Source organism: Chinchilla lanigera, unplaced genomic scaffold, assembly GCF_000276665.1.
Source record: "Chinchilla lanigera isolate Chin_1 unplaced genomic scaffold, ChiLan1.0 scaffold00081, whole genome shotgun sequence".
In the NCBI taxonomy this organism is placed as follows: Eukaryota; Metazoa; Chordata; class Mammalia; order Rodentia; family Chinchillidae; genus Chinchilla; species Chinchilla lanigera.
Genome location: NW_004955482.1, coordinates 4927279 through 4942411, shown reverse-complemented (window position 1 = coordinate 4942411; position 15133 = coordinate 4927279). Strand labels below are relative to the sequence as shown.

At 65.4% G+C, this 15133-nt stretch overlaps 1 protein-coding gene across 9 annotated transcripts in view; it reads right to left on the bottom strand.

Moving 5' to 3' along the window:
- Ncor2 (nuclear receptor corepressor 2) overlaps positions 1-14930 on the bottom strand; it is a 104367-nt gene extending 89437 nt beyond the window's left edge. For all 9 annotated transcript variants that reach the window (XM_013503630.1, XM_013503633.1, XM_013503634.1 and 6 more), the window contains exons 1-2: positions 14524-14930; positions 87-298 (exon numbers count right to left, since the gene is read on the bottom strand). In XM_013503630.1, the coding sequence (XP_013359084.1) occupies positions 87-191 (105 nt within the window). In that variant the 5' untranslated portion in view covers positions 192-298; positions 14524-14930. The remainder of the gene's footprint in view (positions 1-86; positions 299-14523) is intronic.
- Between the last annotated feature and the right edge of the window lie 203 nt (positions 14931-15133).

Below are 15133 nucleotides of genomic sequence, written 5' to 3'. Positions count from 1 at the left end.
TTGCCATGGCCACACCAGGCTGGCCCGGGGAAGGGACGGGGGCAGGAAAGTCCAGAGTTGGCGCCAGGCACACAGGCGCGCCTTACCGTGTGGGGCCGGGCAATCTGCACCGGGTAGGAGATGCCATGGGGCGGGTAGCGGGGCTCAGTGGCCCTCCAGGTCTGTGCCACAGGCTGCGTGGATCCCGACATGGCAGCAGGGGTCTGGGCAGGCTCTGGGCCCGAGCCACGCTCTTGGTCAGCACAAGGGTCAGCAGGGGGGCCCTGTCATCCGCTCAGGGGCCGCCCGTCACAGGCATCTGCGGAGAGAAAGCAGGAGGTAAGACACAAGATCCCCTGCCCCGGGCCCTCACCACTGGCACAGGGAACCAGGAACAGCCACAGAGCCTCAGGGATGGGTCCACAGAGCCACAGAGTCTGGTCAGGGCACAGCTGGCCCCTCAGAAGACACCGGGACCCAAGCGCTGAGGCTCCGTCCCCGTCCCCACTGCCACCACCTCACCGGGCAGGGCACCCTCTCTCCCAGCCTCTGGGACTTTCCAAGGCTCCAGGGCAAAGTTCTCCAAAAGTTCCTGGCAGTGGCAGCTCACAGCTGCCGGCCCGGAGGCCAGCAGAAGGGGAGACGCACACGAGTGACTGGTGGTGGTGGCCAGGTCAGCTCGGGCAGGCCACAGGTCAGAGCGTGACCCGGACACAGCCCGGCCACTGGGGCCTCCCCGGCCCACCAGGCTGTGACGCAGGACAAGATGACGTAAGGGTTACCGAGAGGCACGGGGGTCAGGGGACACCGAGGGCGGAGAAAGAGCTTGGCAGAAGTCAAGGGGGCCCGATGATGCCCCTTCGCCTGCAGACCTGGCCATGCCCACGGGCCCCTCTCCCTCCCTTTCTCTGCTGCCCCAGAACCAGGACTCACAACAGGCTCCCCAACCCAGACCTGTACACCAGGTCCCTCCGCGTACAAACCCCTCTCCCCCCACACACCCGAGCGTCACAGGGCCCAGTGTCTGGAGGCAGCCATGCGAGGGGGGCTGGGGCTACATTACAAGTGGTCGGGACAAGGAGGGGATGGGAACAGATGCCCAGTTCACTGCAACCATCCTGACCACCCCTGTCCCGCCCTGGAGCCCCCGAAAGTCATAGGCACCCTGGTGACCTGTCCCGTGGCAGTCCAAGGTAGAGGAATGCTGGGAGAAAAATCAGGATCACCACAGCCACAGAGAAGCAACAGGACCCTTGCCAACAAGACACCCGTCCAGGGCCCTGACTGCACCCCACTCCCTCCCCACCTGTGACCTGCATGGTCCTGACTTTGCGCCCCGAGCTCCAGGATTGGTCCAGGGACCGAGGCCTGGCCAATCAGATCCCTGCATTCCCAGTGCTAGCGATTGGCTGAAGGGTGTGCATGTGACAGAATCGCAGCCAATGAGGGTCAGTCGTAGACTCAGCTGGGAGACACAGAGACGAGGTATGACTTGCGGGACTAGGAGCTGGAGAAAGGAAGCCTGGAGTTGGAGCGAGGCGCGTGGGAGGATGGCAGGGTAGACGCTGGCAGCGGCCAGCCAAGGCCCGATGGCGCATGGGGCACTCCCTCCATGGCCCACCCTCGCCACCAAGGTATACAGGGGAAGCAGGTGTCGCCCAGCAGGTGACACTTCGAACGCTGACCACAGAGCACTCCAGAGCCACAGCAGACACGCTGCCCACCCCGCCACAGCAGCAGGACGCACGCGCAGCTGTGCAAGCGTGGGACGGAGCTCCCCCTCGCCATGCCTAAGCCACGCGGCCTCGGGCAGGTCACACCCCGCGAGACTGTCAGCCTGACCTTCGGCGCGTGGGGTGCTAGTGTCCCCATGTCTCAGGCTTACCACGGAGATGCCACCCCTGGGGGGTCCTCAGCCACATCCTGCGCCTCCTGTCACAAAGGCCTGGACCCAGCCGTGCCTTCCGAAGGCCACCCCACCAGCCCCAGGCAGTGTCCCCACATGCAGGGTGACCCCAAAGCTGGGGGTTCCAGTGATCCCACGGCTCCTCACCAGGAGCTGAGCAAACCCGACCTCCAGACCTGACGACCTCAAGCTTTAAGGGAAGCAGTCGGGCAGCTCCTCAACAATTTGAACCTAGAACTAATTACCGTAGGGTCAGCAGCAATTCCACACGGAGGCACACATCCTGGAGAAAGAAGCCGGGACTCCAAGCGTCGCAGAGACACACACAAGGGCCCCGAGGGCGGGCAGCAGCACCTGTGGGGGCGCTGCCAGCCAGGGACAGGGTCGCACTGCCCCAGGCAGAAGCAGGGAGCAGCGGCCAGCACGGACGCCACACCGGCGTGGGGCGTGGGGAGGGCCTGTGGGACAAGGGGAAACCCGGCCGGGTTCCCTCAAAGACAGTGCCAGACGGCACCAGGCACCCCGGGGGGCCCCGGTGACCTCTCCAAGGGCCTGGCTGCCCTGGGGTCAGGACGAGGTGGTGGGCCTCTCTGACAGACAGGCTGCTGTCCCCACCACAGGCGGCTCAGTGCTAGGTGCTGGGGACTTAGCACCAGTGACCACACAAAGAGGAGGACAGGGAAAGAGGAATATCAGGAACAAGTTCCGGAACACAGACGGGAGAGCCAGGGAAATGGGGAGGGACAGAGTGCTGGGGGGAGGGGCGCAGCCTGAGCAAGAGCCCGAGGGAGACCACGGAGCTGGGCGGGGGTGGGGGGGCACTCGAGCGCCCGGCCAGGCTAGGGATGGGCTCTGTGCTGGGGGCAATGGGGAGCCACAGAAGGTGCTTAAGGGTCAGAGTGTTTCACAGCAGGGCCTGCAGGGAGCAAGAGTAAACCATGGAGACAGGGTGGCTACTGCAAACACCCAAGCCAGGCTTGGCCCTGGCTGGATCTGGCAGCGGGAATGCAGAAGGGGAAGTGGACAGATAGCATGAAGGCTGGGGAGGAGCCGGCTGCAGCCTCGGGAAGCACTGGCCGCAGGGGACGCTGCAGCCCCAGGCCAGGCTCCCTCAGGTGCACGTCGGGCCTTCGGGGCCTGCTCGCCCCTGGTAAACCGCCGGCGTTCAATGAACGTGCAGAGCCCAGGTGGACAGGACACCCACGCCTGGCCCGGCCTTCGAGCACACACAAGCCACAGCCCCAGGTTCGGGCGCTGTGGGGTCGCTGAGGTGGGGCGCTGCCTCTCTGGCATCCGAGGGGCGCATTCCACAGATTCCCCGACGGCCGGCAGCCAGGCTCAGACCTGGACAGAGCCCCCGGGAGCTGAGGTACCCGCCGTGGGGATGATGTGGGCTGCGCTGCCCCTCGAGAAACGCCCAGGGAGCTGAGGGGCGCTGACACGGGCCTGCGGCAGCGCGGCCCAGAATCACAAACCAGACAGCGGCCACCGGGGAAGGAAGGAGTCAGCAGTCAGCGCCACTGGCTCCCTGACGTGCACAGGGCCCCCGGGGGGACACGCTGGCCCTGGTCCCCGCGGACGCAGCACCCAAGGGCAGAGAGCATTCCACACCCGCCGCGCCCCTGGAGAGCAGACGTCACCAGAGTGCAGCACGCCAGCTGGTCCCCGAGGAGACGGCAGGACCACACAGGAGCCGACCCGGAAGCGATCCCGCAGCAGGGTAGTGGCAGGGCTACCCCTGTGGGTCCAGGACTCCTCCTGCCTCTGCCAGCTTCCGCGGCCACCAGAAGACCTCGCTCCCGGCACAGAGCCGCACTGCTCCAGTCCCTGCCTGTGCTGCCACACGGCTGTCACACGGCTGCCTCCTCCGCATCCTCTCCTCTCCTCAGGTGGGTCCTACCAGGTGCAGGGCCGCCGCCAGCCCAGGGGCCCCATCTTAACTGAGGATGTCTGCGAACTTGGGCAGACCCAGCCGGTTCTCGGGCAACAGAAGCACAGCAGGGCCTGCTCCCCGGGCAGGTGCTGCGTCCACACCCACGCTGCGCACTCCGCATCCCCAGAGCCTGGTCGGCAGGAAGCGCCCGGCACATATTTACAGGACAAATCCCCCGGGGCAGCCCGGCCGAGCGGGCGCAGGGACACGTACCGCCTGCGTGCACCGGCTGGCCACGCCTCCCTTGGCTTTCCGGAGGGCTGTAAAAATGGGGGATCAGGCCAGGTGTTTGAAGGCCACCCCTAGGCCATTCCAGAGCCCAGCCCTCGGGGGACCTAACCCCGGAGAGGCCCTGCCCCTCACGCTGGTGGCCTCCCGCTCTGCCATCCCCGGTTAGAAGCACGCGCTGTGCGACCCACGCTGGGCACACAGAGCAGGTAACAGCGCCCAAGCCCCCACGCTCGGGGACGGGCCTCCCAGCAGGCGCAAAGGAGCGGCTTCAGGGCGGCAGAAGGTGGCAGTGCAGTGGGAAAACAGACCCGAGACAACGGTCCAGAAACGGGGTGCAGCGGCTGCAGTGAGCTCACGGAAAGTCACCCATGTCACCGGGGGCAGGGGAGGAGCAAGCAGCCCCGGAGGAGGGCTCCAGGTGGCGGCGGCCACACAAAGACTTGAGACGCGGGGTGGGGGGACACAGACGGAAGGCAGCGAGTGGCCAGAGCAGCCGGCAGGAGCCCAGGGCACAGGGTTGCGTGGGCTCAGGTGGCCTCTGGGAGGGATGGGCGTACAGTCCACGGGGCCCACGGGTAGCCTCCTGCATCGGGGCCACCGCCACGGTTACACCACCGTCTCTACAATGAAAGGTCCCCTCGGCTGTGTCATGCCAAGAACAGTGGGCGCAGCCTCAGGGCGTGGGGCGTGGGTGAGAGGGCTCTGGACCCTAACAACAGTGACCAGGGCCCCGGGGAACTGCATCCACCACTCACTCGAGCCGGTCCAGGATGGATGCCACCCGCAGGAAGCCACTGGTCCCCGAGGAGGAGCCCCAGCCCGGCCTGCGCTAGCTCCCCCACGAGGACGTGGGTCACCAGGCTCAGAAACCAAGGGGCACAGCCGTAGGATCGCGACCTGCCCATGCTCACCGTGGGACCAGGAAAACAAAGCCCCCCAACCGCCGGGGCTCTGCTCCAGCTCAGGCCCCTCCTACTGTGCGGGCATCAGAGCCCAAGCTACAGGGCAGAGTCACGGCAGGCTCCTGCTCACCAGGACCCAGGCCAGGGCCAGCACGCGTCTGTCAACACTGACCACACTGCCAGGTCCTCCGTGGGGACGACGGCTGAGGAGCGGAGAGGACGAGTGGCTGAGAGACAAGGGCAAGAATGGACAGCTGCAGGGAGGACGGACGGCGGACAAGGGGCGGGTGGGTAAATGGATGGATGGACGGGGAGGGAGGATGGATGGGTGGGTGGATGGGTGATGGACAATGGGTGGGTGATGGATAGATGGATGGGAGCGATGGATGAAAGCGGGGAGGAGGTGAATGGGTGGATGGCAGATGGGTGGGTGGATGGACATCACTAACTGTTCCATTTTCTGGGATGTTTCTGCTCCCACTGCTTCAACTGCACCCCCGGGCCAAAGACACCTCATCCTCCGGCCCCTACACATCCAGCTCCAGGAGCACACAGAGGGGCGCCGCTGCCCTCACAGCCGCCCACGCCGACACAGCTACTGCCCAGCCCAGCCCCAGCCTGTGGGGTTCGGAGGAGACCCTGACATCGGTCCTCTCAGAGCTGGTGTCACACACTCAGCACGCATACACGTAGGCTCGGGAACCGCAGCCTCCAAGTGTGACCTGCACTCCCGGGTGTGCGCCCTGGGGACTGAACTGCGGCAGGACCGCAGCAGCGGGCACGCACGTCCACAGCGCACGGCACCCCACGCTCAGGGCACTGTGGGATACTGCTCAGCCACCGCACGGAGCGTGAGAGGAACCCCAAAGCAGATCACTGCGCTCAAGAAATCGGGCGCAAGAGTCACGCAGTGTGACTCCAGGGGGCAGAAATGTTTCTGCCCTGGGTAAGGCCTCTAACGGTGCAAGTACTGAGCTCAAGGATCTGCAGCAAGAGCCCCACAGCTCCCGGCCCCTGGAGGAGCTTTGGAGGAGGAGCAGGACCGGGACTGGGGCCAGGCCCAGGCCCACTGCTGGCCAGCGGGGGAGGGGCTGAGTGACGGCACTCTCGCTGTTAAAACAACGAAGCGGCACCATCACTACCACGCGAGGGACAGGCACTGGGTCCCCGAACCTCCAGCACGTGTCCCTGGAGCAACGACGCCCGCGGCTCCTGAGACCCCCAACGCTGCGGCCTCCGCCTCTTTCCTGGGGACAGCAGGCCGGTGCCAGACCCCAGCGCCTACACCACCTGCCAGCCTGGGAAGGGCCGGGGCGGACCTCCCTGTCCTCCGGCTGCGGCTGGATGCTCACTCAGCTCCTCACTCTGCGTCCTGGGTCCCCGGCCCGCCTGAGACACAAGGGACGTCAGCGTGGCCCTGATTCTCGGCACCGAAAACAGTAGCCCGTTCCACAGACTGGCACCCGAGGCGCGGAGACGCCGCCCTGGCCCAGGGCCACACAGCCAGGCTGGCTGGCCCTGGCCCGCCTCCACCCAGCACAAGGGAGGTGCCGGCCCCACCCGCCTGGAGCGGCTCTGGTCTCAATTTAATCTGCGCATCTGTGTGCGCTGGGCCGCGGCCAGCTCCCGCTCCCTGGCCGCCCGGGTCGGCTGGAATCACTTCCTCCTGCGCCTCTCCTTCCATTTAATTTTAAAAGGAAGTGAGAGTGATGGGCTCTGGCTCGCCCCAGGGCCAGGCGCGGGCCCTGCAGACAGGGGCTGCTCTTCCCAGGGCTGTGCTTGCCGTTAGCCCTGCTCCTCCATCTGGCTGCCAACAGGCAAGGCGCCCCGCTCCGCAGAGAGCAGGGCCGCAGGGAGGGGGCGCCGGCCAGATGTGCGGCCTCGGGATGTGGGGCAGGGAGGTGGGGATGCGGCCAGGACCTGGGCTTTTCCCCATTCCAATGTCTGCACCGGAAGGAACCAACAGCCAAGGAGGAAACAGGCCCCGGCTTCGCGCTGAGTGACCCAGGGGGACAAACGCTGTGGGGTCTCACTTACGGGAGGTGGGGGGGCCACTGAACTCATGCAGAGAAAGGAGAATGGCATGTGGGCACAAGGCCCACAGCTGTAATCCCAGAGACTCAGGAGGCCGAGGCAGCAGGATCCCAAGTTCCAACCTAGCCTGGGCGACTTAGCAAAATCCTGTTTCAGAACAAAACATCAGTGGGGCTGAGGATGTCACTCAGTGGTAGAGCTCTTCCTTGGCACATGCAAAGCCCCAAGTTCAAGTCCCAGTGTCACAAAAAAGAAAAAGAAAAACAAATTAGAATGGTGGGTGCCCAGGGCTGGCGGGAGGGGAACAGAGGTTTGTGAATATAACAGAGATTCACTTTTGCAAAACAAAGACTTCTGAAGAACACTCGCATGGTCATACGAACATATTTGATACTACTAAACTGTCAATTCAGCCAGGGATGGTGGCACACACCTGTGATCGCAGCACTCTGAGAGGCTGAGGCAGGAGGACCATAAGTTTGAGCCTAGTCTGGGCGACTGAGCAAGACCCTGCCTCAAAATTTTTACAATTTTATGAGCCAAAATACATTTAAAAAAAAAAAAAAAAAAAACTTTTATGAGCCAGATGTGGTGGCGCACACCTGTAATCCCAGTACTCGGGAGGCTGAGGCAGGAGGATGTTGCAAGTTCGAGGCCAGCCCGGGCTACAAAGTAAGCTCAAGACCAGCCTGAACTGCATAGTGAGACCCTGTCTCAAAAAGAAAAAAAAAAAAAAAAACTTACAATTTTTAAAAAGGGGTTGAGGATGCACCTTAGTGCAAAGTCCCCACGTTCAAACCCCAGCACACTGGAAAAAAGCTTGCAAAATTTAAGATGTTGAGAGTAAATTTCACGTCATGCACGTTTACATTATCACGAAGCCACACACGTGCGCACGCACCTGCCTCTGGGAGGCTTCCCTGATCGCCACCTCAGTGATGGCTCCAAATGCCGGAGCTGGCCCACCCTGGGGGTGGTGTTGCCAAGGGCGCCAGACCTGACCTTCCCCCAGCACTCTAAGGACCAGGGCCTCAGGGTAGCCTTCCTACGCAGTCCCCTGCCTGCAGGCTCGGGCCCTGCAGCTTCATTCCCACAGGCCCACAGCAGAGCGGAGGAGCACCAGAGCCGCTGTCCGGCCCGTTCCCAGGCGCGATCTGCACTCGCCACGCAGCTGCCGGAAGTGGGCCCTCCCCACGGCCCTGGGCCGGCTTTCCGAGGAATTTACAGGGTCAACCCGCGTATTCCGGGGCAGCTCTCCGGGGGACACCAAGCACATGTGAACCAGGACAAATGTTTCTGTGGCTAAGAATAGCCACCTGCTGTAGCGACACCCACCCCAAGGGGGCCCCGGCCCCACACACCCGAGGCCGGACCCTCCCAGCCCCAGGCCAGACCCTCCCACCCAGCCAGGGACCCAGCAGCCACCCAGACCAGACCCCGGGGCAAGGGGGAGGACCTGCCTTGGAGAGGCCGGACCAGGGCCCCAACGCATCGTATCGCAGATGGATAAACAGCTGACAGAGGATCCACCATCAGATGGCCCCGGAGCCGGGCAGTAAACAGGCTGCAGGGCTCCAGGGGGGCAGCCGGGTTAGAAATCCCCCTGGGCCTGGATCGGAGCAGAGGGGCCAGACCAAAGTCTCCAAGAGGACAGGGTACAAAACACAGTAAGATCAGGCTCCTCCTGGAGTCCAGGCCCCAGGCAGGATGCGCACATGGATCCTGGGGAGAAAGGATGAGGCCTGCAGCACAGGGCAGTCGGCAGCCTGGGGCAGGAACGTGGCCGGACCCTGCAGGCTGCGAGCCTCAGGCAAAGCCAGAAAGTCCAATTTGGAGACTTCTGCGTTTCTGAAAAATGCAGAACACAAGCCCCACCCCGAGGGGGTTGCCAGACCTCGGCCTAGGACAAGTGGCCTCCAGAAGCCACCTCGAGGGCCAGGCCAGCACAGGGCGGGAGGGGGCACATCTGCAACACCTTGCACCCCCATGGAATGGGGCCAGGCGGCCGTGTAGGGCAGGGCTGCACAGGGACCCCTAGACAGGGTGACAGCTGCTACTTTGCCCGCCTGACACCCTGATCTCCCTCCCCCTCCCACATCCCCAGCCACGGTATCTGCAGGAGGCTGACCTTGGCCCCGAGGTCTGGCCATCGTCCCCAGTCCAAACCACACTGGCTGCAGTGGCTGGTCTGGGTAGGGAAGCAATTCCCAAGCTGGGCGGATGGAACACCACCCGTGGTTTAGGCCAGAACACTGGGAAGAAGCTTCCCTCCCATGGGGAGCTGAGCTGCAGCTATGCCCCAGGAGCACCTGGAGCCAACCATGCCTGAAGCCATCAAGAGGGAACCTTTGTGCTCAATGCAGGAAAAACAAGACCTGGGAAAGCAGCCTCCCCCAGCACTCCACTGCTAAGCTGCTTGGGGCCGCTGGAGCCGTATCTCACCCCTCCTGGCGGTAAAGGGCCAGCACAGGGCTCTGCGGCAGGCCCGAGCCGGGCGGGAGAGGCTGGGTAGCAGCCTGGGCAGGGTAGTGTGGCCCCTCGTCCTGGGGAGGGTGGGCACCTTGGGTGCCAGTCTGGCATGACGGTGACTCTAACGGGAACACGGCTGGCCGGGATCTGGGTCACCCCAAAAGGCCTGCACACCCCGCCCGTGGCCCCACGCAGTAACCGGAGCTGTCTGGGCCTCTGGAGGAACATCCCGATCCCGCGCTCCTGGAGGAGACAACTGCTGCCCGGCTGCAAGGCACGTGTGCTGTGCAAGCCCGCCGCCCGCCGGGGGCACTGCCTGTGGCAGAGGCAGGGGGCCGTGTCTCCCCGCCCTGCCAGGCCTCAGGTACCTGGGCTGTACGCAGAGGGACGGGCAGCCTCTCGCAACGTGCCCCCCAGGGCCCTGGCTGCCCGGCTCAGCCCGGAGGGCAGGGCTCTTCCCCAGGTAGGAGCAGCCCTGCAAACCTGGTTTTCCCGAGTCCTGCCTCCAGGAGAGCAGGCCCGAGGCAGCCCATGCCTACGCCACCACCACGCCCACCGCTGGCCCAGCACCCGTGGGCATCATCCACGTGACCAGCGAATATCCTGTGGGGCGACGGAGGCTCAGAGAGCTGAGGGACTTGTGGGAGCAAACCCGCCCCGGCGTCCACACCATGCCTGTGCCAGGCGCTCGCCTGTACTGAGGCGCGGAAGACCCCGACTTCCCACCAGGCCGAGGTCAGGCCTTGCTCACAGGAACCGCAGGCTGCTGGAGGCAAGCTAGGGCGTCTCCACAACCCCCGCTGCAATCGCCCAGCCAGGCCCAGAGGGACAGGGGAGGACGCCGAGGGTCCAGCATCAGGCGCTGACCCCAGCCCTGGCAGGGCGGCAACTTCCCCTCAGCCCATCTCTGCCCTGGCGGAGCTGTGCGGCCTCTGCCGGGGAACCGACCTTCTCTGGATCTCAGTTTCCCCTTTGTGACCTGGCAGAAGAGGGTGTGTGAGGAGAAGACAGGACCAGAGAGGCACAGCTTGAGCAACACCTCCTCTGGGAGGCCTGGGTCCCCCGACAGGGCACGCAGGGGGCCCTGGGGTCACCAGACACCCTCCCGGGACCTTGGAGCACCGCGCGAGCCCTTCCCAGGCCGCTCCCCACCTCCAGAGGCCGGGGTCACAGGCCACATCCGCCTCCCAGGGCTGCCCTGAAAATGACCACTCAGCAGGTGGCTTCAGACAACAGCAATTTATTCTCTGGGCTCCAGAGGCCGGAAGTGTGTGACAGCAAGGGCGACAGCGGGGCAGGGCCGGGCTCCGCCCACGGCTCCGGATCCTCCCCGCCTCCCTCACTTCTGGTGGCCCCAGGCTCCCCGGCTTGTGGCAACATCGTTCCCATCTCCGACTTCACCGGGTCTCCTGTCTCCACTTGTCCTTCCTAGGGGTACAGACCATGGGACTCGGGCAGGGCCCACGGGCACGGGCGGGCTCCTCTCCAGCCCCTCAGTGAAGATGCTTTCTCCAGACCCACCCGCGGGCCGAGGACGCGCACCCCTGTCTTCGGAGGCCGCCACTCAGCCACACGCGCACCCACAGCCCAGGCTGGCTCGGTGGCACCTCTGAGCGCTCACTCCCCGCTGGCGCGGCGCCCAGGCAGTCCCCAGGATGGGGGCACGCGCGCCGGCCAGCTGGGCCCGTGGGCCGCGTTGGAACCCGCTCACCAAGCGGTCCCCGCAGTCTAGTAGCTGCTGGGCACCGGGCCTCCTCTGGGTGACAAGAAGCCGGGATTCTCACGCCCGCGCCTCCAGGAGAGGCCAGCCTGCCGGTGACTCACCCGCGTCACAGGCCCAGCAGCGGGAAGGGGACCCGGAACACCAAGGGGCAGGAGCCGGCTTGGGCTTCAGTGAGTGCCTGTGTCACGTGGGCTGTCCAGGAGGCCACACTTGACCCCAGAGGCCCCGTCTGACCCACGGCATGGCCACCATCACCTCTCAGTTCTGCCAGCCGCAGCCCGGCCCACACAGCCGCCCACCCAGCCAGGGCCACAGAGGGCCCATTATGAAGTCACAGTGGGAACGGAGCTGGGTCGGGAAGGGGCAGGCCGGGGACAAAGGGCTCATTGTCATGCAAATGGTGCAGAAGGAGGGGCAGCTCTGCCTTCAGCCCGGCCTCGGGAGGGTGTGGACATCACCTCTGGGCTCAGACCGGACCGAGCGGGCCCGTCAGCCTGGGAAGCGATCCACGGGCACAGGGTGCTAAGGGCCCGGCCACGCCGCTGCCACTGGTCCTCTGCCCGCCTCAGCACAAGGGGCAGCCGCACTCAGGGCGCAGTGGAGCCACAAAGCCACACGGCCGCACAGCCCCGCCCAGCGCCATCAGCAGCGTGCAGGAGGCACCGCGGGGCCTGGCAGCGTCCTGGGCACAGGGGTCGTGTCCAAGGCCTGGGTTCCAGGGTCGGACGGTGTCGAAACGGCCATCCTAAACAGAAGGCTCACGCCCTGTGGAAGCGACAGGGTCAGGGCTCTGTCCTCGCGGTGGGACCCGACCGCCCCTCAAGGGGGGCACAGGGAGCCCCTGCCGGGCACACAGTTTGCCCACATCTCATGCCAGCTGTTCAGAAGCTGCCAGACCAGGGCGCTTGGGACTCAAGCAGAGGACAGGAAGGGGACAGAGTGGTAATCGACAGTCTCGATCTGTGTCAGGCAAGGGGCCAAGGAACAGCAATGCTGCTCTCCCAGGAAGCAGCACTTGGGCAGAGGCCTGGGGTGGAACCAAGAGGAGCAACAGCAAGTGCAAGGGTCCTGAGGCAGGGTGTGGTGTCCCAAAGAAGAGCCACGAGAAGCCTGGATGCCCAACCCACACCAGCCAGGCTCTGCCCAGCAAGGCCCAGACCCAAGACGGGCGACACAAGCCTCCCGCTCTCCACACCACAAGGCAAACTCCCTCTGGACCTCACAAGGGAGCCCCAGGGTCTCCCACTGGCACAAGCACTGGCCCAGGGGTATTGGAGGGGGAGAGGTGTGAGCCCAGGGCACAGGTGTGCAACGAGGACAGGACCGTGGCTCGGCAAGCACGTGGAACTCCACGGCCTGCCGTCCAGCCCGTGACCAGAGCGCTCAGCCTGGTGCCCCCTCCGAAAGTGGGGCTGCACAGCACCCTCCGCCACCTGCCTGCCCTCCCTGGAGCACGCGGCTGGACCCTGCAGCCAGGCCTCTGCTTTTAGAGCATTTTATTTTGAGGTAACTGTAGCTATAAGCAGCTGTAAGAAACAACACAGTGACAGCCTGAGGCCCCGTGCCCCTCCACCCTCCCTCCGTAACTGCAGTTCAGTGTCAGCGTCAGGTCCAGGAAAGGGACACCCGCGGCCCCAGCCCTGCTCAGACCGCATGTGCGTGTGCACGAGTGTGCACACGCACACATATTTATTCGTAACACGTGCAGACCCTGGTGACCACATGCGCCCTGTGTCCAAGTCTGCTCCATGTCCTCAGCAGGCAGGGAAATCGAGGCACTACAGCCCTGGGGCAGGGTGGGGGCAGCACACAGCCCCACCCCACCCCCAGGGACACCAAGGCCTGGGCCACACTCAGCCATTCAGGAGCCGTTCCCAAGGACAGGCGGGCAGCGGGCAGCTGGCACAGTGGCCAGGACATCGGGGAACCCCCGCTGGCTCCTGCTGGCCTGAGAGAGGAGCCCTGGGCCAGCCACCAACCAGCATCCGGTGTCCTTTACGAGCCCAGGACAGCTGCCACCTCGGCAAGAGGGCGGCCCTGCCCCCAAGGCAGCACCCCACGAAGACAAGCCTGGGGCACGGGGAGCCCCCTGCGGGAAGAACACAGGGAGACAGACCAGGCCAGAACTCACGCAAACCCAACCTGGAGTCTTTCCCAGGACCCCCAGCCCGGGCTCCTCTTGGTTCCCAGGCCGAACCTGCAGGCCAAATGCTAATGGGCAGCGAGGGTCCGCCCAGGCCATGCTGCAGGCCTGACCACAACAGTTCCACTGCAGGCCGGGCAGTGTGCATCAGAACAAACCTGGCCCCCATGGGTGCTGATAGCGCCTACCGTGTACCTCCAGGCCTGGTTCATTAGCTCCCTCAGCCACACAACCTGTGGTGCGGGGAAAACACCCTGCCCATTTGCCAGATGGGAAAACTGAGGTTGAAACAGGAAGCTGCAGGCCTGGGCAAGAAAAGGGTACACAGCCAGTCAGTCTGCCTAAGCCCACCCCAAACCTACGACTCCTTTTCCATCCACTACGCCATGATGTGTGGCCCTCACCCCTGCCCCACTTCACAGACAGGGAAACTGAGGCAAGGGACAGAACCAGGGTTCAACAGAACCGCAGCACAGGGCCTGCCCTTCGGGAAGCCCTGCCCCACCCCTGCCAGGCCAGGCACTGTCCAGGTCCCCTTGCTGCCGCCAGCCCGCCCACCTGGCGCACCCAGGCCTCTGGACAAGTCCCTCCCTCATCCCCGGCTCGCAACTGAGGGCTCCTTGTGAGCGCGGGGAGCTCCGCCAACTTTCCAGTGCTGCTCCGGCTCCCCCGCCAAGGCCCCGGGCAAGCCTGGGCCAGTGGCACTGATTTTAAACCAGACGGAGGCACGGAGCCAAGAGCCACCTCGGTGGGGAGCCGGGCGCTGGGCCGGGTCGCAGGGCCGCACCTGGCCTCCCAGGCGTGACCTACCCGGGCCCGGCCCGGCCCGGCTGGGGACACCACATGACGAATCCCGTAGGGCAGCCCCGCGCCCCCACCCGCGCTCCTTCCGGACTTCAGCAACTTTGTCTGATAAGACGAGACGCCCCGGCCATTGTCCTGCGAGCGTGGGGCCTGCCGCACGGCCACCCTGCCCAGAGAGTGTCCGGCCGGCCGGCCCGCGTCCGCGGGGCCCCAACCTGGCCCGGGGCCACCACGTCCGGGACAGGATGGGGGCTCTGTGTAGGGAACTGCAGGGGCCCCCACATGGCGTCCCCCGCCCACACCCCACCGGCCGCGGCCCCCAGCCTGCGGCCACCTACCCCAGGCCGGGGACCGGGCCGCAGCGCCCCTGCCCGCCCCGAGCCCAGCAACTTCTCTTACCGAGCACACGCGCGGCCCTCGCGGGCCTCGGCCGCAGACAACTTGACGAACTGTGCACACAAAGGGAGGGGCGGCGCTCAGGACAGCTGGCACCCGCGGCGCGGCCTGATGGCCCGGGGGGCGCCCCCTGCGCCCCGCGCCCGGCCCATCCTGCCCGGCCGGCGGCGCCGCACAGCACGCACGGAGGCCGCTCCCTTCCCGCGAGACTTGGGCTCCCGGGCTCGGGAGGTGCTGCGGGAGCGGCGGCCAGGCCGGTCCCCCCCAGCTTCCGGCCCAGCGGCCCCCCGAAAGCGCGGCAGGCCGAGGCCCGCCGGGGACAACCTGCGGGGCTGCCAGAGCCCACCGCAGGCCGCCACCACCCAGACGCGGCCTCCGCGGTGCTCGCTCGCACTCGGGCCTATAAACACAGGGAATTACATAAGTCCACCCCTCTTGTGTGCAAGCCAAAAGTACAAGCTTTCTCTCCCGGCCCTGGCAGTAAGTAATAATTCCTCATCGCCATGGTAACCCTGGCGGGCTTCCAGCCGACTCGGGCTGAACACTGCGAGGCCTTTTTATAGCTCGGCTAGCAAACCTCTTCACTCTCCGCGCGGCAGGCGGACGCAGCGCC